Below are 26,633 nucleotides of genomic sequence, written 5' to 3'. Positions count from 1 at the left end.
GATCGGCATTCAACGGAACGTAAATGCCGGTCCAGTGATACGAACTACGTCAAATAGCGGACTATATGTTTGATAAACGTTTGGGAGATATTATAAATCATGAGTGCACACAGAAGTGAAGACGAGGTGATTGTGAACTTGAATAGGCATCATGCCGAGAGCGCAAGTATCCGACGACGGCAGCGGCGCTTCTGACGTCGAGGACGTCCGTGCAGTGCAACTGCACGTGCAACAGGTTCAAACCCAACGTATTGAAGGTGTGTTAAGCAATGTATCGGACGTCCTTCGTGAGGTCGTAACTGAGCTTAGGGACTTGAATAAAGATAGGCGTTCGGCAAGTGTGCCGCCATGATCGGGGTCGCGGTCACGTGACCATGCAGAAGGGGGTCTCCGCCACGAAAGGTCAAGAAATTGTAACAACTCGCGCCTGGTCAACGGACCCGATACAAGATTCGACAGTGCGCTCGTGGGTAGCGATGTTGGCTACAGGCGGGGCGGGCGTCGCCATAGAGAAGGGGAACCTGCATTATATCAACTTCCGTGCAAGATACCCCCTTCACAGGAAAGGAGGACTGGACTGTATGGCTCGCGAAATTTGAGACTATGGGCAAGAGATATAAGTCGGACGAAGACGACCATCTGGACAATCTTCTCCCACGGCTTGAAAGTGAAGCCAGTGATTTTGTGTTTTCTCAAGCGCCATTGGAGGCATTATCAGACTATAACCTGCTGGTGCGTGAGATCACCTCACGGTTCCGGCTGATTGAAACCCCGCAATCATTTGCTGCAAGTTTAGGCGGCGCAGCCAGAAATTCGGTAAATCAGTAGAAGATTAGAAATTGTATGACAAAGCACATAGGCGAAGGGACCGTAGGACAAGAGACGAGGATCTTGTGCGGCGGTTCCTGGACGGCATTATCGACCAGGAAGCTCGGCTAGAAGTTGAGTTTCACAAGGAACCGCGTGACGTGGACAAAGCAGTGTATCACATGGTAAACTGGTCACAACTTAAAAATGGCAACAAGCCTGATCGCATGTTCCGGCAGAGCACAAGCAGAGCTACTGAGAAAGAACAGGGACGACCGTAAGTGGGCGGCCGCGGCATGCCAGTGAAAGCGGAGTCACCTAAAGTGAAATTTCGTTAGAAGAGTGGTGGTATTAATGAACAGGGTAGTGGAATAGTAAATAGTAAAACAAACGATCTCCAAAAAACACTAGTGCAAATAATTGAGAGGCTAGAGGAGTTCAGTGGCATGCGGAGAAACAGGGGTCAGCGTGACCTCAAAGAAGTGGAGTGTTACCAATGTCACAAAAGGGGGCACTATGCAAGAGATTGCCCGGAAAGGTTGGCGATGACATATATGCGTAAACTGGCTTTAAACTGGCGGGGACCGACCCTCGGGGCAAGAGAGGGGTCCAACTAGAGCGAGATGACGAAGGCCAAAATAAAGTCCTTGAAGACGGCGGTCCAGCTGTTGGTGCGTATATCCCATGCCATTTGGAGGACAGGGTATTTGTTAGGGGATATTTCCCTGGTTTACCAGTTGTTTTTACTGCGTCAAGAACTATCATTTCGAGAAAAGTGTACCAACGCCTAGCGGAAGCGGAGAGGCCGACATTGAGCAGAGCGGCGGTCTTGCTCGGAGCAGTGGGTGCAACTGTTAGAGAATGCGGAAAGGCTGTGTTTAGGTTGCAGCTTCGTCCGCTAATGATAAAACGAGAAGCGGCCGTGGCGGATATTGAAGATGAAGCCTTACTTAGATATGATATATTAGCTAGCAATGGAAATAGTGCACCCGCCGACATCCTTCTAAGTAAGAGCATCATAGTAATAAATGGGGTGGAAATACCATGCGTCAAACGTACCATAAGCAATTGGGCGCGAAGGGTAACAGTAGCCGACGACGCGCAAGTGCCGGCCCTCTCGGAAGCCGTCGTTGACGACTTTGTGGAACGTTTGGAGAACGACGACGGGGACGGATAAGCGGAAGTTGAAGCAGATGAGTATATCAGAGGTAGATATCCAATAATGTTGGCGACCGCTTTGGCGGACATAAACCGGGGACCAACGTGAAAAATTCGTGTTCTCAGCCCATTCAATCCAGATTTTACACTTAAACAACGAGCTTTGATAGGCACGGCGGGCCCGATATCGCGTGTTGTTTCAGTACTTGCAGAGCAGAAAACGGAAATGGCTGAAATGCCGTGAATAGCGTGCGACGAAAACGTGTTGATGAACGTGATGGGGTTAGCGTGAGTGAGCTACCTAAGGCAAAGACATGTGAGGTGCCGGAACATTTAATTGAAATGTATGAAAGTGCGGTGAAAGAAAGGACATCAGCGGAAGCGGAAGTGGTAGCGGGGATACTGGTCAAGTTTCAAAGCGCCTTTTCAAAAAATGAGTGGGACATTGGATTATCTAATCTAACCGATCATTCCATTAATACGGGTGATGCTATGCCTATTAAGCAGAGACCTGGGCGGGTTCCTTTGGCATTCGCGAACGAGGAAAGGGCTGCGATTGATGACCTCGTGAAAAAGGGTGTCGTACGTCAGAGTAGTTCGCCTGGGCATCACCGCTCGTACTTGTCAGGAAGTCTGGCGCAGTCAGACCATGTGTGGACTATCGCAAACTCAATCAGCTTGTAAAACCGGGCGGATTTCCACTCCCCAGAGTGCAAGATTGTTTAGACGCAGTCTCTGGGTCAGCACTTTTTAGTAGTTTTGATCTGACGTGCAGATATTACCAAATTCCAGTGAAGGAGGAAGATATTTCGAAGACTGCGTTCTGCAGTAAGTACGGCTAGTTTGAAATGACACATATGCCGTTCGGACTTTATGACAGTAATGGTTCATTTCAAAGGCTGATGGAGCTGGCACTGCAAGGGCTGCAATGGACAACGTACCTGGTCGACATTGATGACGTCATTTGCTTTGGGCGTGACTTCGGGGAGCATATGGAGCGAGTCGCTGAAGTGCTGCAACGCCTGTCTAATGCAGGGCTGAAACTCAAACCGGAAAAATGTAAGATTCTACAAACGAAGTTGTGTTCCTAGGTCATGTGGTATCGGAAAAGGGAGTGAGGCCCGACCCAAACAATGTATCCAAGATTGTCAATTGGCCTATCCCTGTAAATGCCAAGCAGGTGAAACAATTTGTTGCAACGGCCTCGTATACTCGTACATTCATAATAAACTTCGCCAAGACAACCCGGACTCTAATCGATTTAACTAAACACGGTTGAGTTCAAATGGGACGAGAACTGTGTACAGGCGTTTGAGTCTCTCAAGCAAAGCTCATTAGTCCCGAAATCATGGGATATCCGGTCAACGACGCAGGGTCATTTCTCCTAGACGTTGATGCTTGATGGAAATGGGATTGGTGGCGTCCTCAGTTCAATGCAGGAGGGGCTAAATGGGGGTTATGGTTTGCGAAAATGCGGTGGTTTTCAAGTCGTAATCAAAGCTGCATATAGGTTTGTTTTGCTTAGAATAAGCGTTATATAGCTCCGAAAGTTGGTGTAATTCATAATGAATATGAGCTTCGCATGTGTCTGTTGTGATCTTTTTTATCGTTGCCATGATATGGTGTATTTAACATTTACTGGGCTTAATAAGAGCTGCATTTGGGTTTGTTTGCCAAACTGTGCTATTTGACACTGAGTAGGCTTAATAAAAATAAAAGCCACCCATGTGTTTGTTCGGCTATGGGTTTTATGGTAGCCATAATATGGCGCTTTGGCATTGAGTAAGCTTTATTAGAAATGCACATATTATTATTTGACTCTGATAGGCTTACGGCTGTCAAACCGTTTTGCTTTTGCACCGATAAGGCTTAATAATAGTTATACATGAATTTATTTTGCTCTAAACAGGCTTGATGTTTGCCAAAATGTTGTCTATTAGACACTGAGTAGGGATACTTTCAGCTGCATATGTGTGGTTTTTGGTCTCTGTATTGGCTGTATGATTGCCACAATGGTATATTTATTTGGTACTGAGTATATTTAATAAGAGCAGCACATGGGTTTGTTTGGCTCCGAATCTGGGTTATGAACGTGCTTTATTGAAGTCATAATGAAAATGATAAACAACTGGACAACTGGTGGTTAACAATGCCGATTTTTATGCTGCTTTTGTTTTTGCTTGACACATGATGTACTTAATTCTTAATTGTAGAGCTGCATTTCTGTTTATTTTAAACTGAGATGGATGTAGAAGAGTCCTTCTGTGGTATGTCGACACTAAACAAACGTTATTGCAGCAGCATTTGGATTTACAGGGCACTGAATTGACTTGATTTCATTACACTAAATGGTCTCAAGTATAACAAACCTATTGTATATTGGGCACTCGATAGAGCTTCATAAAGCCTCTCTATTTAATGTTTGGTACAGAAAGTTTTTAAACACACAGTGGACCTGAATCAGCCTGTGGTGACTGTATGGGTTAATGGTAGCCATAATGAGGTTGAATGAGCTCTGGTTTGACTTTTGTAGAGCCCGTCTTGGGCTTGTGTGATAATAAGCCGGCTTGACTGTAACAGGAAAATGGCATACAGAGGGCAGCTGAGGACCTATTTTGTCTACAAGAGACAATTTGAAAGTGTGCACTTTACGGTTTGAGGCACTCAGTGGACTTATAGAAACACGTTTTGGCTTTCTAAACACTGATTCGACCTGGGGAAATGATTGTTCGGTTGTTTGGTACTCAAATTTCACCACACGAGGTTGGAAAAATCACTGGATAGGCTCAAAAAGATGGCAGTTACGGCTGGATGGCTTACATGAACGTCACAAAAATATGTATATGTAGCTTTTGTTATGCGCTAAAGTAGGGGCATTGCATGGTTATATTGACCTTTAATATTGAAAACGAGATTCGGGAGAAACGCTCACGGCACCACAGTTCGCACAATATATAAACGAAATCGTAAACGCGAACCTGCAGTAGAAGTGTTTTTTCACGGTACCATATTCTCTGATTTTCGAATTATGTCCGTTAAATAAAATTATCAAGTAAAATATAAAACATATTCACGTGTGTATAAGAAAACACAAGGCACAGCTGCACCACGGAAGGGTATTTTCTTTGCGCCACCGATAAATGGTGGAGCTGGCGTTTAGAGATGGTATTGTTGTATTGATAAATAAAACAATGGGAACGAAAGGGACAAGTCCAGTAGTCTACAAATTAACGAACCAGTCATTTGTAACACTCCTAATGATTTGCCACACTTTATTTCGTGATAAAAAGGTGCATTGCAAAAACCCTGAGCGAATCCCTTTAAAGGCACAATGCTGAAAACAAAATGAAGACAAAACGAATACCAAACGAGAGTCAAATAACACCACAAGTTTTTAAGAATTTATCAATTAATTTTAGCATATATGAACATGTATAACATAAGTTGGAAAATAATTCAAAATGGAATGGTGTACTATATGTAAAAAGCATATCATCGACATACTGATCCACTTGAAATGTTAGTTGTTATCGATTCAAACCAAAGTTCTTATTGAACATGACTAACCGATTCATACCAAAGTTCTTATGATCTCCAGATTCAAACTAAAGTTGATATAAAACATGACCTACCGATGTTCTTATAAAACTTTACTTACCAAAGTTCCAGTTAAACATGAAACAGGAGTTCTAATCAAACATTACCTACTTAATTTATAATAAAACGTTACTTACCATAATTCCATGTAACCATGACCTACAGGAGTCACTAATATTCTAGGTTTACGTATGAGATAGCCCCGGTGTTTACACTCATGGAGGAGACTGTCCTGCAGAGAATAAAGCAACTGATTGGCTGGTCGGATGGTGACGCAATATTCGCACCAGGTAATTTTACATTACCAATTTATAAACACTTCGACATACTTTAATATAAAAAACTTGCCAGTCCAATTAAATAAATAAAAGGAATGTTATTGAAGCCTTGAAACGACTTAAAAAAAAACACAGAAAAGTACAAATGTCAAAACTCTGAGATAATTGCAAGACAGTATATTCTACAATGGCCTTGTTAAATGGCAAACTAAAATAGCCAAACAAGCAAACAAGTAAACAAACAACAAAACGCATACAGTTAACATTATCATGACCAATGTGTTTTTGAGTTATCAATAAAGATTGTAGTTACCGCCTTGGAACAATCAGAGAAAACAACTCGTTGCTAATCCGGTTTGCGCTTAATCTCAAACTGATCTCAACGTTTAGCGTATATAAGCATGCTTAAATGCATTTGTTCCATTGGAGCGAACACCAATTTAAGAAGAATCAATATCGTGGTGTAAACCTTCATTCCAGGAGGGGCAATATCTAACCTTTATGGCCTGATGGTTGCCCGTCATGTGGCAGATCCAGGCATCAAGCATACTGGTATGGCTGATGGCAGGAAGTTTGCTGTCTTCACTTCTGCCCAGGTATACTTGCCTACACTAATTTTGGCAAGTATGTTTGGATTATAGCCTACATTTCCAGTAAAAAAGTTGCATATCGGCCTTCGTTAACTTTTTTTACTTTAACAATAAAACAGACATGATATCACAAGTTTGTTCCACACCTGCTGAAAACAAATAATAATTTAAACCCTTAAATACTAAGTAGAGCTTACTCGCTCTGCCCTACCTTTTTAATTATCATAAATTTCTCACTGTTACTAAATCATTTTGGTGTTGAAAAGTATTGTGGGATGTCAACAAAAAGTTGTAAATATTTGTTATATTTGACGATTATCACAAGCAATGTTAAAGTCCCTATTGGTCGGCATACCATCGGTTCTCGAAGAAAGATAAACATAATGAATTGTTCAAAGTGTGTAACTGATTTCCTGTGTTCAATTATATATAATAGGTATACAATTAAAAAAAATCGGTGACAATTACTTGATATTTGTCTCACGGGGTCATGTGTTTGTTGTTTGTTGTATTTCAGAGTAATTTTTCCATCAAGAAAGCAGCTGTCCTGCTTGGAATCGGACTGGATAACGTCTACAGCATCCAGATGGTCGCCAGGTAAGGCAATATGTGTCATTATGTCGTTAGTGATGAGTGCCTGAAGGACTAACAGATGTACAGAGCGATGAAAGAAGAATAAGAATAAATATGTAACAAGTCGCCAAAGAAATTATAAATAATTGCGACTTGTAGAGTTTGTATGGCACGGAGTTCAAGTTGAAAAACTTTGGATAATGCAATGATTTATTTTTATTTTTATATAGACGTTTTTTTTGTTGAAATTCATTTTAATATTGATATATACTTAATAATTATAATGTCAGCGTCTTCATGTTTTTTTACATCTTACATAAATATGGCGACAGCCAAAGGTTGGGGAGATATTGCAGTTTTCGAAATTCAGGGTTTTCACATTCAATTTTGTAAAAGTTTACATGGCGTGAAAATGAGTACATGTAATATGGCCGTATAAGGTGATTTATATGTTAAAAATATCCAGAGTATAACAAATGTTGGTGTAAAACTATTGCCTCAGATAAATTGTTATACAAACGCTATATATTACGATATGTTTAAAAATGTAGAATAATTTTTCCACTGCGTTTTGCTCGTTTTGCTATTTAAGCGGTTAATAGCTAAGTCCGAATTATTATCATTATTTTTTCCAGAGGCCGTATGAACGTGGCAGCGCTAGAGGAAGCTGTCCAGAGTGTTGTTTCCGGCGGCACAGTGTCGCTCTTTGTGAATGCTACATGCGGAACGACCGTACTGGGCGCCTTTGACCCCGTCAACCCGATAGCGGATGTATGCGAGAAATACGGGATGTGGATGCATATTGACGTACGAAATGAAACCATTTTGATCATTTACAAATTCAAAGAAGGCTAAATGATTAAATGAATGCTAGTAAATGTACCAATGTAATGCTCAGTTATAGTTGCGTAAGGTTCCGTGTTTAATTCCCGACGCATCATATCAAAATGCTTTTAAATATTTGGAACCAGAAGTTTCCTATCCTGGCGCTCAGCATTAAGAGGGTGGTATTGGGATATATGTCGGAATAATTGTGAGACTCTGCGCTCATCAACTAGCTTAATCCCGAAGTGAACTCGTCATTCGGTGAGAAGCCAAACATTAACTGAAATCTTATCAAAGCTTTTTTAATGTATGTGTGGTCCGTTTGCGATGTTTGTACGTTTTACGTCTCTCGTTCAGTGTCTTCTGGGCCCTATTCTTGTGCATTGTTTTATTACTTATTTAATACAGAGGTTGATTTTAAAAGATTATCAAATATTTAGAAGAAAAAAAATTTGTTCATTGGTAATTATACACAAGACAATAAACAATGGAAAACGGTGACTGCTAAAACATGAAATTTGTATTTTAGGGAGCTTGGACAGGCAGCGTCCTGTTCACAGAAAAATACCGCTACCTTTTAGACGGCGTAAACAGGTATCAAACTATTCATTACGATATGTAAATACACTTATCATTGTTACGAATTTTCATATTATACCATTTGCATTTATCTTGTTTTCAATAGGAATAAATTTATATGTATTTCATGTGTTTCCTGTCTGGACCGCCTAAAATCCGTTCCCAGACCACGTGTGTTATATTAATAAGCCGGAATCGAGGCTAGTTTGCCAGTTTAAAACTTAACACACGAAAATTCAAAAATAAGTGGTATATTTTACCAAAATGCCGGGTAAGAACGCTTGCTTTTTTATGCTTGTTTCACTCTGAGGGCTGATTCTATGACGTGGAATCCCCACAAGATGATGGGCGTCCCTCTCCAATGTTCCGCCATCTTCGACAAAAAACATGTGAATAAAGATCTTCACTTGTTTCATTATTTCTGCCCCTGTGTGGTTTTATGAGTTTCGTTTGTTCTTAACCATCAAAAGGATCCATACCCTAAGCTTACTTCTAATATCAAAGAATAGTCCTTCAAGAAAGACTCTTATACAAAATCCATATGTGTTAATACCAAGACTGGTTCACAGCATGTAATTTGATAGCGTTACTAACGCTTTCCGGCAAGAAATATTTGCCTTCTTTGTTAACAATTCAGAGCGCTAAGCGTTAGCTATTGTGATGAAGTGAGTGTCCGTTGTTCGTCTGTCGCCATATTTTCCTTCGAAAAACTTTTCCATCTAAACCACTGGGACAAACTCAGCCAAACTGTACATGAACGTTCCCTGTGTGGTCCTGTTCCAAATTCTTAAATGAAAGCGGTTCCATGCAGATATCTGATTGCCATGGCAACCGAAAGGAAAAACTTTGAAATTCTTCTTCTCAGAAACCGCTGTCCCGATTTCAAAGTAATTTCACAGAAATGTTTCTTAGGTGGCCGTTGTATCAAATTCCTTCACCCTTTGTTGATTTGTTAAGAAACATGAACACCTACCGATTTTGAAATAATTTCACAGAAATGATCCTTAAGTGACCCTCTTACAAATCCCTTCACCCAATTTTGATTTGTAAGAAACATCGCTCTAAGGGGTGGTGCTACTTTTCACGATATGTGTACATGGAAAACTTTGAAAATCTTCTTTCCGGAAACTATTGATCCGATTCATAGGAAAACTTTCCGCCAGATGCAATCATGTTACTGGTTTACAATTATTTAAGATATCAACTTCAAACTTCATGAACTTTTCACAGTAACATTGTGTTTTTTTGTGTCAAGTAATTTAACTGAAGTTAAATATTGTAAGAGTCATGTCACTTTTTAAACAAAAGCTTATTGCTCATGTTTTACGCCCGTTTAAAAGATGGGAAGCATGATAGTTTCTCATGTGGTGTACGGCCGGGTGGGCGTTTTGTTGGGCGGTGTCCACTAATGTCATAGCTCTCGGATACTAAGCCACCTCCAAGCGGGGTATTCTAAAGTTTGTGCATTATAATTTGTTTTCAAAAACAACTATGAATACATTTTTTGTCCACCACAGGGAGTTCTTCAATCGGCAAACGAGCTGGGTGCGGACTATCTGTACCAGAAGGACAATGTTTATGACACCAGTTTCGACACCGGGGACAAGGCCATACAATGTGGCCGCCACAACGATGTCTTCAAGCTGTGGCTCATGTGGAGGTCAAAGGTTAGTCTGGATGATCAAAATGCCACCTCCATGTTGTGCTATATTCGAGAGATTATGATGCAATAGTAGCCTGTATCGGTATGGACTACTTTTTCTACACTACGTCATCAAGTTATGTGTACACGTTTAGAACTGTGTGTATGTATGTATCTACCACGATAAAAGTGCCTCTCACAGTTGAAAAGTTTGTTTATTGGGCAAAAATATTACATCGGAAAAGACTCTGAATATGTTTAATTGGAAATCTTTATGATTTGAAAATATACCAGAGAGAAACCACAAGACATTGTTAACTGTGTATCGTGGAGCATTTTGATGTGACAAATCTATTTTTGTATCGTCGTATTTCTAATGTCGACGAACTTCTGAAAAAGTAAAACATGAAGGTCTGAAGCATTCACATTTTTGGCCATTCTCACCCCCTATTGCGCTGTAATTTGTATAGCATTCTCAAGTCTGAATCTAGACTCAGACTCAGAAACACTTTTATCAAATTACAAAGAATATTAATCTTTTATTTCCATTCATTTTACAAAAATCTCAAGTGAATGATGCACAATTTCGAAAAGATATAAAATCATTAAAGAGACTGTTCGTAATAATGGCCCCTCAATGGCCCAAATATCACGAAAATACCCAAGACATTACATTAACACACTGCATATCACTCAACTCATTTTCCTCATTAAAGCATTGAAATATTTAAAATTCATTTTTTTCAGCGATTGTTGAAATATCAATTATAACTTAATAAAAATCACTATGCTCTTGTGATATGGTGGGAAAGAGGAAAACTTGGCGAAACCCCATTTGTCCGTTTTGGTGTCTAAAAACCAAACTCGCATGAGCCCTGGCCGGGAATCGAACCTATGATGAAAAGCGAGTGTGCTCACACTGCGCTAACCGGGCAATATGCACATAAATGCACATGCACGTACACAATGTATTGGAAAAAATGGAAAATACATTAACTTGCTATCAATCCTTTTACTTCTTAAGCATCGTACATTCAAGTATCACATTCACATTTCAGGGAGACGATGGGTTCAGAGACCAAATTGAGAAAAACTTCGAAATGGCAAAGTATACACTAAAGAATTGATTTCCATTTTTCCGCGCTTTTACGGAATTTAGTTATTTTAATTTTTACTCATATATACACTTTTCTGGTTAGAAGCATTACTGGGTCTGTCGAATTTTGTACATTAATCGTGATGCGCCGTAAATATAAAAACGAGGATAATTGTTTTTTCTGTTAAAAATCGAAATATATATTTCACTAAGTGAGCCCCAATTGTTATACGTGTATTTTTTAAGGTCTTCATTCAATTGCGTTCTTTTTCTTCCAAGAAACAAATAACTTTTATAGTTATAATTTGCCTTAAAATGGCTCAAGAGCACTTAAAACACCAAACTGTATGCGTACGTAACGTCAACTGGAAATGACGTCGTTGATATTGTGTCCCAGCTCTGTGCGCGCTGATATTTTTTATGGATAGGTAAACGGGTTTCAAAACAGTGAAACTGTCAAATTGATATTTTTACTGTTTCAAACAAATCTTTATAAACAATCGCAAAGCATATACTAATTATCAATAGTACACAGTCATGTTGTATATGCGATGTTTTTATAAATGACTTGTCTTTTTGAATACTGTTCTTTCTTAGTGTCGAAGAACATACTAGGATTAAGCTCATTTGCCTTTTATCGATCAATTTCCACCAGGTACAACATGCTCGACAAACTGAAGGCGCGAGAAGACTTTGAATTGGTTTTGGAGGAGGTAAATTTGTCTCCTAAATGAGTATTAATCAATTTATTGTCATTGGTCATTTCTTTGTTATTTTTTGTCTTTCTTTGCTGTAAGTCTTTGCTCATTCATTCATGAACATTTGTAAACTCTTCGTAAGGATACCGCTCATTTGTGTATTTATTTCCGCTGGACAAGTCTGCTAGTTTTCTTACAATCCTGTTGGTGTTCATTTTATATTGATAATGACGTCATATAATTTATTCTATGCTCTATACTCAGTGTGTGTATATCACGTGAAAAATTACGTCATAAAGGCAATATTTTGCTTCAAATGAAGATTTATAACAGTAAAAAAACACTACTTACCACCATTTGAAATCAAACATAGCACAGTCTACGCCGCTTAATTAGCACCGCCTTCGGTCTTTTAGTAGAGTTTAAATGAGGGTTTAGCTTCTTAAAACATTTCGACAAACAATTTCACAAAACCGCCGCCTGACGGAGCACTGTCAAAACATTTTTGAAACAGATTTGTCGAAGTGTTTGTTTAAAGTGATTACCTTATAAAACTCCAGGAAACAAAACACGAAGACGGGACTCTTTGAGCGGCATAGACAACCCTTTGTTTCATTTGAAATGGTGAAGAATATGAAAGAAATATCTTTGTTTTAAGTCAAAAAGCTGCACTCGTAAAGATTGAACGTTTTGACATTTTTTTTGTCTTGGAACGAGCCAATTTTGGCGAAAATCCATGAAAAACCAGTGATATAAGACTGCTGACAAAAAATTAAAACGCATATTTTTATAATTAAGTTCAAAAATTAATGTTTTATGCATTTTTTTAAACCGTTAGTAACGGGTTAAGCCATAAAACATTAATTTTCAAACGGAAATATGAAAATCTGCGATCTGATCTTTTGTCAACAATCTTTTATCATTGGTTTGCAGATATTTACGCAAAAATTTGCTCTTTTCAAGACAAAAAATAAAAAAAAGCTGTAAAACGGTAAATCTGTGAGAGTGCAGCTTTATGACGCTGCATTTATGATGTTATTCACACACTCTGTACTGCGATGTGTAAAAGAAATGGTCATGATGCCTCATAGGTTTGCTGGAGACATTATTTGGTGAATATTTGGTTTAAACATTTAAAATCAAGAAAAAGATGACAAACTGTATTTTGATTAAAAAATATCTATGAATTTGATTTGAAATGATTGCAAAATGCGTCTAATCGGCATCTTCTCTGACATCAAACAGTTACGTTTATAATCTGGTTTTTTTATGCATTGTACATAAGATGTAAGCTATTGTAGATAGAGGGACCGAATGTGTGTTTCTGGTACACTCCTGAGAAGATTCGAACAATCAAGAGCCATCAGGACAGAAGCTTTCAGCTGCATAAGGTTAGGAAGAGATGAGTGTTTCATTGTCAGTTTTGTTGTCATATGCTGCAGGTGATTTTGGTTGCCTTAGTACCAATTTATTTGTTCGCTGTAACTGACATTGTTCTTTTAAATGGTATCATTCATTTTAGTATCCATTTTTAGGGATTATTTGAAAAGATTTGAATCTGCTTATAATGAAAGGGTTTCCTTGTCGCCAAGTTAATTATTTTTATGGAATCGCATCGAATTGTCTAGATGAAAATTCAATGTTTCTATTGCTGTACCAAAAGAAAGCACACTGAAATAAAAAAAAATGGTGTTCATATTGGTGTACAATATATCTATGTTGCTGTAGCATAAAATTACGGAAAACATAACTAATTTCTGGAATAATATAAACTATGTAACAATTAAAATATGTTGTGTAAAATCTCAAAGTTAAAGAAGGGCGGAGCGAGCAGAGTGAGTGAGCGGAGCGGGCGGACCGAGTGAAGCGATCTCTGTTAAGTTGTGAGGATAAAGCTGGATGTTAGTGGAGGCTAGAAATGTTTGTTATAAAAGGATACCTACGTTTTCTTTGTGTTCTAGCTGACTGCTTGCTTGAAGGGTCTTATGATGGAGAAGGGGTCCATGTTGTTACAGTACCAGCCACTGGGCAGTATGCCCAACTTCTTCAGGATTGCTTTCTCCAACTCCGCCATCACCCGGACTGATCTCGACTTTGTCGTGCAGGAGATCGTGGACCTTGCTGAAAAGCTCCAGTAGGGGTCGTGGAAAAGAAGTGACAGAAAAACTAACAGTTGTCCATAGTTTGTAACGTGGACTCGACCTCCAGCTGAGTTGTTCAAACAGTGTTTAATGATCAGTGATCTGACACTGTCTCTTCAATTGATAATTTGTAAAATGTTGGGGTATGTAATGAATTCTACGAAAGGCTAATTTTTCTAAACTGTTTTGCCTACCTCACGGAATGGAGTAAACAAACATAAAGTAAACAAACCAGCTTTTTAAATGCTCATTGACAAGAAGTACTCTTTAATTTTGAATAATGTTACACTTTTGAAGAACTCAGACGAAACCGTCTTATGGACATACGAGTTGGTGTTTATATTATTGTTATTTAACTATTAGTCTATATATAACTGTAGAAACGATTTAAAAGATGGTGATATTATTTTAGATGCTATTGAAAAATGTACCATGCAGGAATACAAACGTACGGGGAACGTTTTATGGCAACAGGGGCGTTGTACCGTTCTATATTGTGTATATTTTAGTCCCCGATTGTATTCCTCCTTGGCATCCACACACAAATGTACAACTGAGCTATCTGGCTGTTGGACGGACATTTTGCTATAATATATATGTATGTTACAGTTTCTATATCTTTGTCAGAGTCCCCTTAAACCGACAAGCCGGCCCGGCACTCATCTTTAATGCACTTCCTATCTCTCTTATACAAATATACTTGTCTTGCAAGAGCTATTACTCAGTAAGGCGTGAAACCTTCAAAACCTTTTTTGCTTTTCTAGGATATTTAGCCAGATTCAACCGGTAAAACGTTTCAGTCAGTATGAAAAGCTATCGCTTTATACTACTTGTGCACGTGTAAACCGTGCAAAATTTAGAAAGCTCTGAAGAAGTCCCATCACCTTCTCAAGCGGTATACTATACATGCATATGCACCTGGAAACTTTGATGTTTCAGCTGTGTTGTCAGTACAAATAAAAAGCTCCTGTACTTGTACATATGGGGTCCGTTTCAACGTTGATCTAAAGTTGGTATTTTTAAGAGAGGTTCCGAACCCCTATGTTTACGTGAAGCTAGTTTTACAGGGTTGTTGTTGGTCGTTCGCGTAATCTTTTTTTTTACACGTGTATCGGTATGGATTTAGGAATTGCCAAGACCTTGCACGAGCCTTCTGAAACCAGAATCCGTATTTACCAACCAAGACATTGAGTTTGTGATTCTTAAATGTTTCAAAATATCAGTAATGTAATTAATTTGACAAAACATGTGTGCCTGATTGTATAAGCGATTTTTGTAACGGATAAAGCAATTTTGACCTTTTTTTCAAACATATTTAAAATTTTGCTTTTCTGAATATGACTCAAGATGTTAGTGTAAACTGATTCTTTATGAAGTATGTTACAATTTAACATTAGTCCTGAGCCCTATTTCTAAAAAATAATAAAAACAAGCTCTGTCTCGTAGTTCATCGAAAAAAACACTACTTAAAACTTGTTAAACAAAGAAAAGGGTTTATCAGAATAATCAAACAAATAATTTCCTTTAAAACTCTAAAATAAGACACAATCCAACACATAAATAGTGCACCTAGCTTGACCCTGTTTAAAGGGACTTTAACTTGTTTAAGAAATTGAGGCCAGGATACCAGCAACACACTTTGGATGACGTAGCGCACACGAAGTAGCCCGCATGTACCCGTATAAGTAGTGTTTCGCAACCTCTTTGCTGTCATATTTTCTGTATGTTGCAATAAATCCAGTTTTGTACAAATTCAACATTTTTGAAGTTAAGACTGAAAACCGTTCACCGAAGCAGGAATATTTTATTTGAAATAAATACACGTTCCATGCGTTTTCCCTTTGTGCCAAAGTATTAAATGAAGGTCTTGGACAGAGGGTTCACTTTGATGAACCTAAAATGTTGTTTTCCATAAACCAATGCATAACTTATCGAATTATAACGTAACATTTTGGCTTTGAACTATACATATACAGCAATTTGCTATGCATAGATGTTAACCAGAAGCAACTAATGTTCTGATCTCACTTTGATACTATATGTTAAAACATTGGATATTGTTTTCACCTAGGTATGTTTACTTTTTATTTAATATTATTAAATAGCAAAAGCATTAGATTGTGTTGTAGTTGTGTTGTTGTTTTTTTCTTTCACAGACATGCGTTCAAAGCAAATAATATCGAACAATGGAAATATTTTATTAGTAGTGTTGTTTATTTGAACTCCAAAAGTTATCAAAACTGTAGCAAGCTTTTAACATAGCATTTTGAAGAGAGAGAAAATCTGCTTGGCACTATTCATCCGTGCATCCTGAAATTTTTCATAAGTCTGAATATAATAAGAATACTAAATGCCCTGTAGATACTGTGGAATGTACAGAACACTAATTACAATGTTCACACATTTCGTTGAAATAGTTTCTCATTGAATAACAATTCCTCAATATAACAATGCCCCTTCAATGGTTTTTAGCAGGACCAGGGTGAAAATGTCGTAAGGTTGGCTAGAGGGGTTGGGTCCTGGATCCACTGTAGGGCCTTCTGGATGGACACAATCCATACGTCACTCTGAAAATAAAATTAAAGAAAGAATAGTTACTTACATCATGAACGACAACACATCTAGGCAAGGTTTTACTCCTATGTTAAGAATAATGTTGTATCAGTTGAACAGGCTTTTGGTGTTTTCTACAACTTCCTTGGTTTATACTCATTTCCTTCAGCTCGGTTGTGACGCTTATGGAATCACTCTGGAGTCCATGTCTTGGGTAGAAACAAGAGTTTGTGTCCATTTTGAGTCTATGAAAAAGTATCCGCGGTGAGACCCAACAGCCACTTAGGTTAGAGGTGAACACCTTAACCACTAGACCACTACAATCATCAAAACTACCTTGCATCTATTTTGAATACCGCAACATGAGCTAAATAATGACCTTATGAGTATGCCACCACTCTCCTAAAAGCTTTAGGTTGATATGTTGGAATTATCAATTAAGCAATTATATTCACGACCTCAACGGCTGCTATTAAACTCGACAGGCACCAGATGTTGTGTTGTTGTTGTTTTTTCGGTAGATATGTACATTAACCAAGTACCAACGTACCCCGAACGCTGCTCGGATGTACTGCAGAAACTCTATAGTTCCGTCTCTCATGTCCTGATTGGCGGCAAAAACCGGGTCAATCAGCATATTGAAAGGTGTTCTTCCTCCGTTGTAATGGTCCGTGAATCTGAATCAGATTGTCTAAACAAATTTAAACTATGAAATTATGAAATATGAGGGAACGTATAGTGATACATAAAGCATTCAATATTGTTTTCTGATACTTATGTATTTTGTTTTCTTTGCTTGTCAATAAAATACCTAAATCCGAATTGCGTTTTCAACAAAACAAGCTCACTTTTCCAAAAATGGACAACACTGTTTAGGTTAATAAAAAATCACATATTTTATTTTGCGTAAAACTGAGACTTACGAGTTAAAGAAGAGATCGAATGCGGCTCTCTTGTCGGTGATATTTCTGCAGGCGGATGGTACCACGCATGGCAGACCTTGGCCAGACGGATCGTGGTAATCGGCAATCAGAAACTCCCACACTCCTGTAATACACAGTGGCACTTCTATCCCCCGAGGCGGTGTAGTCGGGTGGGTACATTTAATAGGTTTTCTAAATTGTATATGTCTGGTAAAGATAGTTTACCTTCGGGAAAGGAAATGCATGTGACAGGGTCGAATATCAACGAAATGGGCGACTCAGAAAGACAAGGAGAAGGTCAGACTGAGGACCAGAAGTAACAAGCAGGACCGGATAATGCATGTTAGATATTCAGATGACCAGATACCCTAACAAATGTGTACACCTAAAACGGACAAACATGATTGAAAGTTATAACTAGAAAAAAGCAACTGTGGCAGACAAAAAAGACAAAAAGGCAATACGTAAGACAAATACAAGATAGTAAACACCTAATCGAGCACAAAATAAAGGACACATACACTAACAAGACATATAATACTAGTAGTAGATGGACACAAAATACGATAAGACGCAAAGACACATACACTAACACACATACAATACGAGTAGTAGATGGACACAAACTACGAAAAGACGCAAAGACACATACACTAGCAAGACATACAATACGAGTAGTAGATGGACACAAAATACGAAAAGACGCAAAGACACATACACTAACAAGATATACAATAAGAGTAAATAAACATAAACTTTCAAGACATGCGAATGAGTTGAAGAAGGACAGAGAAGCTAACAAGACACAAAGGAATTAGAGCAGTTATCAATTCGTTTCGTTACTGATAACTTTCTCAAGGGACTATGAGAATCTCAAAAAGTTAAATGGCGATCTCATTCAGTAGTACACATTTAAAACATAAGCACAACACAAACATGTAATATAATAAACATTAAACACATATTCTACACATATAAACAAATCAAAAACAAGACAACATGTATAACCTGCCTCAGAGTTCATGAAAGAGCCCTTGAAAAGGCCATGTAGGCGAACTTTGTTAAAGCATAGTTGATATATTAATGTAGTATCATTTGCAGCTGATAATTGCAGACTGACTGTGGCTCTTGTAAAACCTTTTTGAGTGTATAAATTGAAGTCAAAGGTAATAAAATGTTGGGGGGGGGGGTATTTTCTTTATTAAAATCTATAGATGTGTTATTGGATCGCAAAACTAATTATTTTTGTAATAATGTGTTTTTTGGAATACAATACGCAATTAAATAAGTATGCAAGTTAACAAAGAATGTAGGCCATAACAGGTAAACTGTAAAGTGTAAACTGTGTGCTATTCATCCGTCCGTACTTTCAATCTTCTTGTTTTCTTTATTGAAAATTGAGTAATAATTTAAAAGGGTCTTAATGGTTTTACATGGTACACAATTAAACAAAAGATTTTTTGAAAGCGGTGTATTTTAGATTTGCTTGTATTTAATGATGCAAACCTTGGCAAAAAATAAAATTAACGGAATTTTGAACAACGATGCAACGCTGAAACTTTGGTCAATAATTGCATCATTAAAATACAAGCACACCTAAAATGTTTCACACGTGCAGAATGAGAAAATACCATAGTCTTTTATATGAAAATAAATATTCTCATATCTTTTCTGTCAAAAAAAGTTATTTAAAAAATAACGGCACTTAATTGTTTGTTTACATCTGTTGAAACCCGTGGTGACCCATGTAAAACCCCTTTAAATCACGTGATTCCTCACCCTGCTATATATAATATTCGTTTTTATTGAAAAAAGGAATATTAAAAAGCAATAACCAATAAATGGAATTCTACCCGAGTAATTAGTTAATAGTGATCACGCAGAATTTTATTTTAGGCCACACCATTCCTAAAAATATTATACGAAATTGAAGATAATTTAAAAAAGAAGTACCAGAAGCGTTCTTTTTAAGATTTGTATATGTATCATTTCCCCGTGAAGTTGCAATGCCTTTTGAGTTCAGAATGAAAAGTTATTCAGACTTTGAATAGAATAAGGTTTTCCATGTGTAGTTTCTACAAACACATGTGCCAACTAGTGTTTCCTTTTCAAAGCCATGGCTGTGTGTTCGATGACAAAATAAGGTGTTTTATATCTTTATTTTTCAAGAATATCGCTTCTATGGTGACTGATTTCTGCCATTTCGTATATTTGCCTTTTCGCGTGGCGGTAGGGGCGAAAAAGTGCAGCATTTTTCAATTCAGATTTTCGCCTTACCACTGAGCAAATTTTGGACTCGCCACTTGACCATTTTTTCGCTCTATCGCACAATAGCCCCGCCATGTGCCGGATTTTTGCATTTGCACATTTTCGTAATTTCGCCACGAACATGCAAATACACAAAACGGCAGAAGTCGGCCACTATGCGCATCAAATAGAACAATTTGAAAAACTATACAAAACAAATGCGTTAGTGGCAGGGATTTCTGTCTATTGAATTTTATCTTAAATAGAACATACTCATGTCATTAAAATATTTCATCTTCATTTTTCTAATGTATCAAACGTACTTTCCTGTTATATTTCTTTTAAAAATACTTAAATACTTATGTTGATTGAAAAGTATATAATTTTGACACAGTTATTTTGTTCAATAATTTTCAAATACACGAGGGTTGTTTTCATTTATTTTTGCAATGAAATCGAGCTCTTTATTAGAGAAATGCACTATATGACCTTCTACCTTTTTACCATGATTCAATTTAAAGAAAGCGACAACCCTTAATCTTTAATCTTACTCATTGACAATTGTAAAATTGATAGCTGTCGATAGACAGACAGACAGGCAGGCAGGCAGACAGACAGGCAGCCAGACAGGCAGCCAGACAGGCAGGCAGGCAGGAAGGCAGACAGACAAACAGACAGACAGACAGTTTATTTCGACTTGTACAATGTTCATCGTCAACAACACATTGCTTATACTGATCAATGTCAACGTGTCGTCAATGAACACATTTTTCCTACATAATGGAAATCCGAGGCAGACTTTTACATAAAACACCTAAATACAAGTATAACAAGCATAGAATTACCTTTAAAGGGCTTATCGGGTGTTTCCCCATGGTCACATTTAGGAACAGTTGTATAATCCAGTGTATAGGGCCAAATGAGTGTGGTTTTCTGAGAAAGACTTTGAATTTCGCACGAGGTATCGTACACCAAACCGTTTTTTTCCATTCCTTTAATAGTAAAAATAATTGAGTTTAGCGATGAGTGTCTAACTTTATTATTGTTGAAGGGCTTATCTGGTGCATCACCGTTGTCACACGAGGCCCCAGGCACGTATTTGAGCGTGTAGGGCCAGATAAAGGTACCCAGGGAGGAAAACCCCACTTTGGAGCAAGAAGAATCGTAAGTCAGCCCGTTGCTTCCCATTCCTGATAATGCGAAACATGATCTCATAGTTTTTTGAAGTCATGAGAAGGTGTTATTTTAAATAATGTTTAATTTTAGACCGATTCTGTAGAAAGTTATGCTAAGTCACTCTCGTTGACACGATGTTGCGCGAGGGTGTGGTCATGTTTTGTGGGGGAAACCGGAGAACCCTGTGAAAACCCACTTGTCCGCCTTGGTGACAACAGACCAAAACTCTCCAATACTCAAAAACGCCTGGACCGGGATTCGAACCCGTCTGGGACGCATCGCTGACTGTTCCCTTTTTTGTTTGCATATTTCTTCATTTACATAAATAGCTAGCTGAAATAAGAGTAATATATTTGTAAGATACAACTATAAAACATAATTCGCATCACCACAGTGATAGGGCCGGCAGCGATGCAAAAGTGGGTGGGGAAGGTAAAAAACTAAAACGTTTAAAATGTACATGTTTTATTTATATTTAGTTATATTTAGTTTTGAGGAACGATCAATTTTGGGAGTGAAACATATATTCTTGGCGACATGTTTTGGGGTAATAAGGAGTTAAATATTTTTTTACAAAGACGATTTTATCATATTTTGGATAAAAAACGCAATCACATTCTTTCGGAAAATTATATTGACATTATTGCTTTTTTATGTTTAAATGCCCCGGACTACCTAATCAACAATGTCTTGAGAGTTCATGATGATATATTGTCAAATAAGAAAGTTAATCAGATAAATAAAGAAATATAGTGGATGAAATTTAAAATGCAAATATCCTTTTTAAAATAGCTGCAATCAATACAATGCCTCAAGACATTGTTGATTGGGCAGTTCCGATGAATTTGACCCACAAACATATTCTTATTGTATTAAGATATTTCCGGGAAAAAGTAAATGCTTTTTGATTCGAAATCTGATAAAAAAAATATTTCGTAAAAATGCTCAACTCCTAATTACAGCTTTTTCATTTTGCAACGGATATATAAACCATGCTTCTTAAATATTGAACCTCAAAACCAAATAGAAATTGATTTTCTTAAACATTTTAAATTTTGGTCCTTCAATCCACTTTTGCATCGCTGCCGACCCTTAAATTATGTTAATTTATAGTTAAGGTTAGTATATGAATTCCTATGCATGAGTACCAATGAACTGATCGTTTCCGCCGAGTGGAACCCGGATTCCTTGGATATCTTCGGGCTTCACTCCGATATTGATGAGAGATTGCACAGCAGCTGAAAATGACATGTTTTTATTGTTGTTGTTGTTGTTGTTGTTTTAAAAAATTGAAAACTAGACTGTATGATTTTATTTTATTTTTTATTTCATTTATTTTTTCAACTAATAGAAAGATGGCTTAAATGAAATCTTAATAATAAAGAATGGGCAGATAAATCGTAGCGATCGAGCCCTATTTAGATAGGTCATCTAACTAACTTTAAATGCAACCTCATTAGCTGAAACATCTGACACAGTCGGATAAATTGGGGTTATTTGATATCAAGCGAGTACAAAAAAAGGATAAATAGTTTTTCTTAAAATGTTAAACTTAATGTTAAACTTAATCGCTTTAAGGTAAATACTAAATAAATATTTAGTATTTTCATCTCTTTTTCATAATATTTTCTTTTCTTTGCGGTAAGAACATTCCCTATATAATAAAACCCGGTTAGCTCCACCAGGACTGGTCTTCAAAAAGCATTTTAAGCCATTTCCTAACTTAAGTCACTTTCTTAATTTTAGTATCGTATTGGTCATATGACATACAAACTTAATTATTTCTGAAATACATTATTTCCATTGAGCATATTGAAAAAAAAATACTTTAATAATAAAAACTTTTATATATATCATTTAATTTTACAATGAAAATTTACAGAAATCTACTTAAGTTAGGAAATAACTTAAGATGCTTTGTGAATACGGCACTAGTGTTTTATTTGAGAAGATATTATGTTTATTTTTTAAAAATGCGGATACCCATTGCAATCTTAGTTATGCTTCAAATACCTTATTTCCTTACTTTTCGACGGATTCGATAACAAATAAGGCCCTTAGTTTCCTTAAAGACACAATTTATCTCAGAATGTAACATGACTGAAATGTTACAACTCTTACTGTACAATTCTATGATTTAGTAAATACTATCAGTGACATTTGTTCTTGCTATTTTATTTTAACCATTGACCTTTTATGGCATCAATCCATCCAGTAGAACCTTTTGGAGTTTTTCCATTCAGTTTGACTCCCAGTTCACACCCTTTGTCGTACATGTTCTTGGCGAGTTTGTAGTCGCTGCCGTCGACCTGCAAGTAACAAACATTATTTGTTTGAACATCTGGACTGAGAATTGATTTGAGATCAGCGCTAGGCTAGCTGGACGTCAGAGAATCGATTAACATTACCTAATTGTTCACTGGCTGTTTCTTTATTGCACATTTCAAACTAGAATGTTTTTTCCTGTACGGGCTGCTCAAGAGCAAATTGGCGCTGCACTTTTGTCACGTGATCGATACCAGAATATACTATTTCAACTGAACAAATTGATGGTATTGAAACAACAGTAATTTGAATGCACATTTAATTTATTATAAAGCATCGTGACGGCGTGTTGACTGAGTGTGTGCTACCTGTATGAAGAAGGTGGCGGTGATTGGACAGCCGTTGGGGTTGTTGGCGCCCAAGAGCTGGTTGTAGTATCCACTGCTGTCCGTGTTTATAGTGCCCTCGAATGACAGCATGACGATCTGTGGGATCTCGCTGTTCTGAGGATCGTCGATAAGTAAAAAATAAATTCACTACATAGATAGCATTAACATATTGATTTTCAACATTAAATTGTATCATTTAAAGATCTGGTTGTAGTATTCGTTGCTTTTTGTGTTAATTGTGCCACCGAATGACAGCATGACGATCTGCGGTATCTCGCTGTTCTGAAGTTCGTCGATAAGAAAAAAATAACTACAAAGATAGCCTATACAAATTGAATTTCAACATTAAATTGTATCATTTAAATTGATAAATGTTCTAATGTTGTTTTTAGGTTGTTTGGGTTTTGTTAAATAGTCACAAAAATATGGTAAAGCAAATGTTGTTTTTGCTGTATATTTGTACCTTGATTGTATCTCTAAAAAGTAACTTATCAATTTGGTACTTTTAATTGAATACAAATATTCATATGATTACATTTAATGATCCTGAAAAGCAACCTAGCAGAGAAAAAGTCTTAATACGTATTTCAAATTCCATGTATAGCAGATTACGTAATAGTATAACATGTTAAAAGGTTGTGTAATGGTTGTGACAACTTTTTGAAAATCTCAACATTAATAACGACAACTTATGAAACAACGTTAAGACAACGTAAGCGGCAACGATACTACTACTTATAAATAAATCTCAAGATCAGCATCATTAATAACAACACTAGACTACCAAACATGTGATGTTCCATTTACTATTCCAAACAACGAAAATAATACAGGAGATACATTTACCCTTGTTTGACACCTTTATAACAGTAAAAATAGTCGGTAGCGTTGTTATTCAGCAAAAGACATGATTCAATGTTATTATACAAGTTGTTTATGACATTAAACAGTTTGCCATTGCTTTTATATTGAATGACTTTTGCCCAAAGGCCTGTTTTACAAACAGAATCGTAGGCCTTTTTAAAGTCAATAAACGCACAAATTAATTTGATTTTCTTGTGCTTACATTGATTTTATGACAGCTAGTGCAATATCTAGTATCTATAGTACTATGGGTTATTTTTTAAAGCCAGCTTAATTTTTGTAATTATTTCATTATCTTCAAGAAAATATGTTCCTCGTTTGTTTAATATTGCAGTAAGTAATTTACCAAAATATCTAAAATCTGTAGTTGGTCTGTAATTTTCTTGGGACAACATTTTATAGAATGTAGTTCAACACTAACAAACCAAAAGTATGGTAAAATACCAATTTGCAACACAACTTTGAATAACATCACATACATATCAATATACATGACACGATGTATTAATTTTCTTTTTAATCTATGACCCTAGCTTTATCACTTATTAACTTTTCGATAGGCCTTTTAACTTCTGGTTTAGTAATATCGTTATCATAGCTATGTTAAACATCAGCATTTGAGAAATAATCGAAGCGTTCTTTACCAATTTCAGTATTGAAATAATCACGGTATTTAAAAAAAATCCAAAAGCATTTTTTTGTTTAATGTGATGTTTAAATAAACCTGTCAATTTACCATTGGCAATGCTGTTAAATTTTATTACCTAGTTAACAATAATTTGAAAGGATATTAATATACTGTACATAAATATGAAACATGAATGACCTAAATTACATTACATAAAATGTATTATTAATTGTATTTTCTTTCTTTATTGCCTTGATATTGGACGTGAAACGAGTCATTTTGCAATCTCGCAAGGCAAAAAAGGTGTATTTGTAGTGTTTTTATCGGTATGTACTAAAATGATATAGGGTCACTAGGTGGAACAAATTCACATCATTGTTCATTGAAAACCTCATACTTTTTACACATTTAAAATAAAATAAGTACCGTGAGATCACCGGGCGGCTTTGGATCATTGTAGCAACGGCAATTGTTTTCTACAGTGCAGACAGTCGGGTCACATGACTGCTGGAAGGAGGAGCCAAGAAGGCCAAGCAGGATCACGAGCATGCGCATTGTGGTAGTTCTGGTGGCTCGCTACATAGACGAAAAATACTGATTTAAGAATATGAACCTGAAAACAATGATAAATTAGTATATTTCGACATCAGACAGAACTAGTATAAAACCAAATTGTGTAATACTGCATGTAAACTGTATAATGTAGTAGTATAGTGAAGACTAATATGGTGTATGTACTATTTTAATCATGTCATTTTCCAATATCATACCGGTACTCGTATTCATTTTAATTCGCCACAAGGAGGGGATCAAACTTAATGTAGCCTTTGGTTAGTGGCAGAAATGTTAAATACATAGCAATATTGTCCTTATTGTGTCTTGGTAGTAGACAAACCTATACGCAAACGCAGATGTTCCCGTTGTTTATATTACGAAAGAAAATCACCATGTATGATCATATTCATCTTATATGAATAAAGAAGAATATAAAAAATGAATCGAAACTATATGCATTAACAAATTAATCATTAACATTTTAAAATAAATACTAGAAAAATTATCTATAATGATTAAATAAAAATTGCTAATACTCACATGATTTGACTCCCAGAGACGATGTATGGTACGTCTAGTTGTCTCCGCAATATATGTATGCTTACCAAGGGATAAACACGCCGATTGAACGATGATAGGTTACCAAAGTGATAACGGGGTGGACGTTCCGTCTTGTTCTATTGTCAAGTTTCATAGGTTTATATAAACTTGTATCAATCGTGTGGATCAAGTTGCCCTGATTGTAATATTAACAAGTGATGCATTTCTTTCAAAATTAAAGCAGCACTCTCACTTTTGACAACTTTTTTTTATTTTTTGTCTTGGAACGAGCCCATTTTTGCGAAAATACAAGGAAACTTGTTATATAAGACAGCTGACAAAAAATTAGATCGCAGATTTTTATATTTAAGTTCAAAAATTGATGTTTTATGCATATTTCTTAAACCGTTAGTAGCGGTTTGAGCCATAAAACATTGATTTTCGAACGGAAATATGAAAATCTACGATCTGATTTTTTGTCAGCAATCTTATATCATTGGTTTGCAGAT

At 36.8% G+C, this 26,633-nt stretch overlaps 2 protein-coding genes across 4 annotated transcripts; one reads left to right on the top strand and one right to left on the bottom strand.

Annotated features, from left to right (window-relative positions):
* Positions 1 to 2,307: 2,307 nt before the first annotated feature.
* On the top strand, positions 2,308 to 13,981 carry LOC128235457 (glutamate decarboxylase 1-like). The gene is made up of 13 exons (XM_052950278.1): positions 2,308 to 2,645; positions 2,864 to 3,043; positions 5,746 to 5,852; positions 6,321 to 6,436; positions 6,948 to 7,027; positions 7,639 to 7,810; positions 8,358 to 8,422; positions 8,718 to 8,796; positions 9,925 to 10,074; positions 11,108 to 11,157; positions 11,801 to 11,858; positions 13,145 to 13,234; positions 13,805 to 13,981. Exons 1-13 carry the CDS (start codon positions 2,308 to 2,310, stop codon positions 13,979 to 13,981), a joined length of 1,662 nt encoding a protein of 553 aa, XP_052806238.1.
* A 2,196-nt stretch (positions 13,982 to 16,177) lies between these two features.
* LOC128234432 (chitin deacetylase 7-like) lies at positions 16,178 to 26,233 on the bottom strand. Of its 3 annotated transcripts, XM_052948678.1 has the most exons (9): positions 26,125 to 26,233; positions 25,456 to 25,605; positions 23,517 to 23,651; positions 23,075 to 23,192; positions 22,032 to 22,121; positions 20,553 to 20,699; positions 17,461 to 17,584; positions 17,088 to 17,214; positions 16,178 to 16,551 (listed from the first exon to the last, which is right to left on the bottom strand). In XM_052948678.1, exons 2-9 carry the CDS (start codon positions 25,582 to 25,584, stop codon positions 16,453 to 16,455), a joined length of 969 nt encoding a protein of 322 aa, XP_052804638.1. In that variant the 5' UTR covers positions 25,585 to 25,605; positions 26,125 to 26,233; the 3' UTR covers positions 16,178 to 16,452. The 3 variants fall into 3 exon arrangements, with proteins under 3 accessions (XP_052804638.1, XP_052804637.1, XP_052804639.1); XM_052948677.1 differs by lacking the exon at positions 26,125 to 26,233 and having other exon boundaries at positions 25,456 to 25,630; XM_052948679.1 differs by lacking the exons at positions 22,032 to 22,121; positions 26,125 to 26,233 and having other exon boundaries at positions 25,456 to 25,630.
* Between the last annotated feature and the right edge of the window lie 400 nt (positions 26,234 to 26,633).

The sequence above is a fragment of the Mya arenaria genome, chromosome 5 (genome assembly GCF_026914265.1).
Source record: "Mya arenaria isolate MELC-2E11 chromosome 5, ASM2691426v1".
Taxonomy (NCBI): Eukaryota; Metazoa; Mollusca; class Bivalvia; order Myida; family Myidae; genus Mya; species Mya arenaria.
The sequence above is the reverse complement of the archived record's forward strand: the minus strand, read 5'-3'. Positions and strand labels throughout refer to the sequence as shown.